At 37.4% G+C, this 7,609-nt stretch overlaps 1 protein-coding gene across 1 annotated transcript; it reads right to left on the bottom strand.

Moving 5' to 3' along the window:
- Positions 1-519: 519 nt before the first annotated feature.
- Positions 520-5,226, bottom strand: LOC127644252 (THAP domain-containing protein 2-like). Its single transcript, XM_052127340.1, has 2 exons — positions 1,565-5,226; positions 520-839 (listed from the first exon to the last, which is right to left on the bottom strand). The coding sequence occupies exons 1-2, from the start codon at positions 1,983-1,985 to the stop codon at positions 520-522; spliced, it is 741 nt and encodes a 246-aa protein (XP_051983300.1). The 5' UTR covers positions 1,986-5,226.
- Between the last annotated feature and the right edge of the window lie 2,383 nt (positions 5,227-7,609).

The following is a 7,609-nucleotide window of genomic DNA, read 5'->3' as shown; positions in this document are numbered from 1 at the left end:
AATGGCTTGGGTTTGTTCCGTTTCCTCTTTGCTGAATTGAGCTGAACGCTTAAAAGGTGGAATGATGAGCTTAGCTCCAACGTCAGCAAGGAGATCTTGAATGAGGAACCCTTTGTCCACCATGATGTCATCTCCTGGCTCCAGCAAAGGAAGGACTCCACTGATCCTGGTGATCTCCTTATCTGAGATGCACCCAGTGTACAGGGGTGAGACGAATGTCACCAACCCATTGGGAGCAACTCCAATCAGGCCTTTCAATGTCATCCTGTTTTTGTAGCTCGAAAACGTTTCTGACTGTAAGGTCAGGGATGAGGCTGTCTCCAGGGCAATTTCTGTGCAATCCAGTATCACTCTGACATTAGGACAGTACCTCTGGAATTTAAGGGGCATAGTGGACTTAACCTTTTCCCTGCTTATCCAGATGGGAAGTGAGCTCAGCATCATAAAAAGATAATTGGCCCAGGTGATTGTAACCCTGCTGACCCTGGCAATGCTCACATTGAACATGTCAGCAATGAGCTACTCCTTCATGCCAACAGCAACCCGCATGGAGTACATCAAGAACTCATCTATTAATGGCATGATGCGTGGTGGGCTGGGATCTTGGCAGCCTTCCTCACCTGCCCTCTTTGCTTTGGTCCAGTACACCAGTCTAAGGGCAAATGGTGCAATCGACTCCCAAAAAATAGTAAAAACCCTCTCGGATGGAAATTTGGTGTAGAAACGAATTTGGTCATCCGATGAACAGTATCGGCTGAAGAGAGTAGGGGGTGGTAGGTCAGTGTTTTGCAACATGGCTTCTAAGTCATGGATGTAATCCAAAGCCTCATCCAGAGCACCTGTAAATATAAAGAAATTAAAAACCAGTCTTAACATATTTATGCTACCTTTCAACACAACACAGAACAGTAATCATGTCAACTCTTAAATGACATCACTGCAAAAAGAATGTCATTCAGAGCCCCCTACAGCTAGACAGCATGAGACTATGTTACAGATGTAGGCTAACGTTCGTTAAATAAAAATATGTGTGTGTGTGTGTGCGCATGTGTGTTTGTAATGTTGAGAGAGAAACTCAACAGCAAATAACAAATCCAATCACTGTGTGCACCAGTGGAGTTTTGCTGGCATCCAATGGGGAAAATCTGTTACTGCGCCCAAACAAAATAATTACAGCTATCAAATTTGGAACACAACTTATTTAGATTTATGGCTTTGATTTTCTAGATGTTTTAGAGTTCAACTTGGTTTTATAAAATATATATTTTATATAAAATAATGTTCATAAACTTAAACCTATAAAACTTTTTTGGGATTTACTTATTCATTTTAAGCAATAATCTGCCAAGGGTCTTCTTTAAAATAAGACCAAACTTAAGTCTGTGCTTAAAAAAAATCTTATGACAGTTTTTTGATACGGACATTTTTGTCCTCTATGTACCTGTGTAACTTTTTTTAATTGATGCACAAGGGTTAAGTTATTCAGTTAGAAATGCATTTATCCATTAACGGTACACATAGTTGACTAGCGTTAACTTACTAAACACATTATGAGCAATCTTACCTGCAGGTGGGTGTGTCACGTAGTCGTGATCCATCCTTACTGCCTTAGCCACCATGGTGCTATCTTCACAGCATAGCTGGATACTAGACTGACGTTTTATGGTTCTGTCATATACTGACTCCCTTCTCAAAGGAGCAGTAAAATTGTTCCAAGGGAATAAGCTCGGAACAACACCACTCTTCAGGCGACGAACGACACAGCCACCAACGTAATCCTCCGGAGCGAAGTGCCGGCTGCAGACATAGGTGCTACCTCTTTTTATCTCAAAACTGTTCCCTTCCTCTCTTCGGATCGCCTGTATCCATTTGGGTTTCAGGTTTGGATCGATAGGAAAAGAATGAAACGAAAGGTAGGGCTGTTTTTGGGTGGAAGACGAACAGCCTGGAACACAACAGAAACTGCGACTCTTCGACTCTGCCATTTTTCGTATCTGCCGCTACGATAACAGGAAGTTCTAATACACTTCATTGACGTATTTCCGTTCGAAAAATGCGGAAGTGCGTAAAAGGTTTATACAGCGAATTATATTTGGACTAGCGAAATAACAAACTACAACACCACGGAATTAAAAAAAAAAAAAAACATTCCAAAGCGCTGCGGGAGCATTTAAATGAGATTTACATGGACGTAGGAAAATTAAGACCTGTTTAAAATTATTTAAGACCTAGAACACAATGCTTCAGCAAATTTAAGACTTTTTAAGGCCTTAAATTGTGATTTTGAAATTTTAGACTTTTTAAGACCCCGCGGAAACCCTGGGTCCTCCTCCTCCTCTTCGACCTCCTCATTTACAGGCGTTTGAAAACTATCAGCAAACTTTGTGACAAAATCAATGACGTTCTCAACTGCTGGTTTACGGGTGTTTAATGATCATGGCATACTTCAGGCAGCGGATGAACTCCTCATGGAATTCAGTCTTATCCTCCAACTACACACACAGAACAGGTTCAAATGTTAGTGAATGTGTACAAATATATCCCATGTACAAACTATATAAACTATATCAATCTCCAGATCAGTGTCTCCTGTCATGTTGATGCTGAGACCAAAACAAATACACTCAATTACTCCATCAGAACCTACTGCTGTACTTACAAAAATATATGTCCTTAAAACCAAACAAACACCCAATCATTTCAGGCAGACACACAAAAGTGATTCGGCTTAAACAAGTATTAAGTATTCTTGATTGAATCTGCAGATCAGCATCAGTATGTTCAAGTTTGGCTGTTAATAGAACTGTTCAACCGTGACATCAATTTGTAGATGACATTTTTTGAAACTTGTGTAAAATAAGGTTAGTGGTAAATATTACTTGACGATACAAGGACGTTTTGTTCTACAACATAATTTACACAGTCATACCTCAGATGTGAATTTTGGAGCTGCCGTGTGTGTGTGTGTGTGTGTGTGTGTTAAGAATGTAATTCAATACGGCAGGGCTTGTCAAGCCAAGTATCAAGTGGAAATTTTGAACAGGCAAGTTAAAGAGAATTTTACTTGCCCGACCGGACAAGTAGCCTGACTAAAATCTCAATAATGAATGTTAGCTCAATAGTGCAGGATTGAGCACAATTTTAATCTCTTTAATGTTTCACTTTCAAAATCCAGGGAAATCCCTCTATCGTGTCTCCCTCTCACCTTAACTCATGGTGCAGTGTTCAGCAGCTTGTGAATACGAGCAGTGGGGAAGCATGTATCTACTGAACTTTAGATTTTACATATATAAACGGGTATAAACCTGTTAATTGGACATGCGAATGGTGTTGTACCACATCTCTATAAGCGATCAATGCGATGGAGATCTAATTTTGTCTAGTCACATCGTGGCGCTCCCTCATAAAACAGCAAGAAAGGCAGAAATTGCAAAAACACTTTGTGTAATAATGCCATCTGTAGAGTGAAGAGAAACGCTTAAAACAGACTTACACCTGTTACTAGTGGACGGCCGATTATGAAAACATTTATTTCAGAACATATAATGCAAAAAGCAATGCTTGGGGTGATTTAAAGTTGGTGTCATAACATAGTTTGTCCACCAGAGCGCACTCAGACTCCATTGTTTACAGAGCTGGGCTGACGGTGGTTCAGCAGACAGTGCAGATTTAAACGGTGTCTTCACGGTAAGTTGCTAAAACGTTTGTGAAATACATACAGGAAAGTTAATAAACAATGACCCCATCATTTTCCCTTTTCAATATAACATGTTAATGTTAGCTGTCGCTGACAACCATGTCACTCATGTTTATCACATTTGTTTGCTATGTTAGCCAGCTATAGTTTATTAGTGCAGTCAGTAACATAGCAGATTGAAAGGTTAACATCAGAGCAACATTTTGCAGCTCAGCAGACAATGGTGCAGTGGTGGATTGTGTCTATTGAGTGTTTATTTCACACTATGTTGTTACCTAGTTGGTGAGATGCAATGCTGGAAAGTAAATAAACAACGTCTCTATTAAATCTCCATGACAACAAGCTTATACCTATAGTATGTAACTACTTTCATACCTTGTCAGCTGAATGGAAGCTAATGTGTAACAGGTATTCACCAAACTGTTTTGTTCAGGATTCGCAGTTTGCGAATACCTCCAAACAACCAAACAATTCCAGTCATTGCGTTTACAAAATGTAATATTTAAAAGTCTGGTTTTCCACCGTTGAAAGTTTGCCCTGTACTTGTATAGCAGACTACACCCCTGCTGCTGTTTATCTATTGACTCGGCAAGTGTAAATGCTTCTTGTTTAACAACCTGCCCCTAATTGGCTGGCAATATTAAAATAGCCATTTGACTGATACTATGTTTATTTAGCTATTTATTTTATTTTTTATTTATTCTTTATTGAAATGGTCACCCATTAACTAATACCATTCAGTACTTGTGTTTATTATACTATTTATTATATTTGAATTTATTCTGTATTTAAATGGTCAGCAAATGACTGATACTGAACATACAGTACTGATGTTTATTTAGCCATTTATTGTATTTTCATTTATTCTTTATTTTCTAAGTGTTCATTTCTAGAATTTGTTAAATTATAAATATAATGTAAAATATTCTTTGATAAAAATATTTGTTTAAAAAAAGCAGCCTTCTGAGTGCCTTTGCATGGTCATATTGGTGCAAAATTGGTGCCCAATTAACATAAAAAAGGTCTGTTTTCATTCCAGCTTAAAAATTAACTATATCGGCCACCATATCGGTAATCTGTGAATTTCCCCCCTCTAAAATCAGTATCGGTTGGCTCTACCCATTACATCTCATCTTTCTAGAGCTCCATCTAATGTATGTATCTGAGGGATTTTCTCTGCTTGATGTGAATCAGTTAGTTTTACTATAACAATATGCATTATAATAATTTTAATAATGTAACAATAAATTATAATTAAAAAAAAGACATTATCTATCTTTAATATGCATATCTGTTTTGAATACACAACAGAACTGATTTAGCAACAAGGTTCTCTCAGGATGTTATCTGTTAACATTTTTAATGCATTTTGTCAATATTAAACAGCCGTTTTTAATGCATCTGGTGAGAACTGACTTGTCCTCTCAAAGAGATGGTTTAACCAAAAATTAAAATGTGGTAACACTTTACAAAAAGGTTCCATTTGTTAACATCTACATCGGTTAACATGAACTAACAATAAACACCACTTTTATATTATTTATTAATCTTAGTTAAGGTTAATTCCAGCATACAGTATATTAATACATTATCATGCATTAACATAAAAAGTTGTATATGTTAACATTAGTTCATACACTTTTTGTTACTAAGATTGATAAATGCTGTAAAATATTGTTTATTGTTAGTTCAATATAGCTAATGCATTATCTAATGTTAACGAACCTTATTGTAAAGTATCACCAACAATTCTGACATCATTACTCACCTTCATGTTGTTCCAATCATGTCTGAATTCCTATCTTCCGTGGAACTCAAAAGGAGATTTTAGGGAGAATGTTAGTTTCAGTCTCAATCCATTATTATTTTATTGGGGGGATGCATTGACAGTGAATAGTTTTTGTGTTCAAATTTTGTGTTCCTCAGAAGAGAGAAATTCATACAGGCTTGAGGGCGAGTAATGATTTGCCGTCTTTCTACACTGTGTTCTTAATAGTTCTTAAGTGTAAATGATGACGATGGAGCCTTTTCTTTTTTCTAACGTCGTTTCTTTTCTTTTAGTCATTTTTTTATTCGGACAAGTGAATGATACATTTACTTTGAAGGGCACATGCCAATGCTTAATGTCGAGCCGAGGTAAGATGATGTGTAATTTATGTTGTAGAACAAAACGTTCATGTATTATCACGTAATGTTTACCACATACCTTGTTTTTCACATAATATGAAAACCCCCATAGGAAAATCCCGAGAGAACCCATGGTGAATTATGGGTTTTTGGACTACAAGCTGAACAGCTCTATAACACACTTCACATGAATGGTCAGTGTTAAAGTACTAGACAAAATAGACACGTTAAATCAACATGACAGAATCGTTACTTAATATTTCCTCGACCCATCGGGCACTTTTAATTATCACAATTAAAAGTTACTCACTGAATGTAAGTTACTCACTGAATGAGCTACCACATACAACACAGCATGTTAACGCATCATAACAATTGTAAGATTGTAGAAAAGTAACAAATAAGTATTAGAAGTTCAATATCACAGTTAAATAAACACAGTTTTTATTATGTAACATGTGAGCAACGCTGTCGCAAAAAAGTAACACGTTTCCTTGTTAGCTTCTTTACGTAATAGTTTAAATCTGACGAATACGTTCGGAGAAAACTACTAAAATCTGTGTCGTACCTGCAAGAAGTCTGATTATGAACATAGCACAAGCACAACGGCGAAAGCGCCACTTTTCAAATTGCGCTCTCGTGAGAGTAACCTCACACAGCCCTACACTGGTCTTCCTTCAGGAGGCGCTGAAGAGCTGAGAAAGAAAAAGTGTGTGTGTGTGTGTGTGTGTGTGTGTGTGTCTGGTTTACGAGGACAATTTTTTAGGTTACAAACTGGTAATTACAAGGGTATTAAGCTATAAATGTGGTTTATGAGGATTCTAGTGTCCCCATAATTTAAATAGCTTAAAAAACATATGAAATGATGCTTTATTGAAAATGTAAAAATGCAGAAAGTTTTTTGTGAGGGGTAGATTTAGGGGTTGTGTTAGGTTTAGGGGATAGAATCTATAGTTTGTACAGTATAAAAAACATTAAGTCTATGGAAAGTCAATAGGAAGACCAACGTGTGTGTGTGTGTGTGTGTGTGTGTGTGTGTGTGTGTGTGTGTGTGTGTGTGTGTGTGTGTTTAATGTTACTATGCTTTGGCAATGTAGCTTCCTTTTACCATACCAATAAAATTCTTAAATCTCTTGAAAGACGCATTCAAATCACAGGATATATTTTGCCTCACTAGAGGTATCTGGTGGTACTAAAACATATAATAGTGTGTGTGTAACTTTATTCATTTTAAAGGCTGGGACCTGACATACAAATTATATATATATATAAAATCATACAACTCTAAAACTACGCCTCTCTCTCCACAGTCCCACTCAGAGTGTCCCCCAAAAACATAAAATATATACACCATTTCCTATTAAATTAATTCCATATTCCCAGCCTTCTACACGTAACCTCTTCAAAGGCTGCCACCCTCCCCATCTCCTTATACCACTCCCGAATTGAGGGCACACCAACCGACTTCCAACCCCTTAAAACAATCTGTCCACCTATCATCGAATTGGTCAGGACCCAATTTTTTATGCATTTATCTCCTACGTCGATGACCGCCCCATCACCCAAAACACAGAGTCTGGGGCAAAATTAAATATGAATGCCAAACACATCACACACAAAACTCTGTACCTTCAACCAAAATTCTTGGATCTCAGCACACCACCAGTGTGGGACGGATCTCCATCCTCCGATTTGTAAAGCCAACAGGTGGCTGTGTCTTTAAGACCAAGCCTGTACAGTCTAGAGGGGGTCCAATAGCATCTATGTAGAATCTTGAATTGCATA

Source organism: Xyrauchen texanus, chromosome 5, assembly GCF_025860055.1.
Source record: "Xyrauchen texanus isolate HMW12.3.18 chromosome 5, RBS_HiC_50CHRs, whole genome shotgun sequence".
In the NCBI taxonomy this organism is placed as follows: domain Eukaryota; kingdom Metazoa; phylum Chordata; class Actinopteri; order Cypriniformes; family Catostomidae; genus Xyrauchen; species Xyrauchen texanus.
This window is presented reverse-complemented; position numbering and strand designations above follow the sequence as displayed.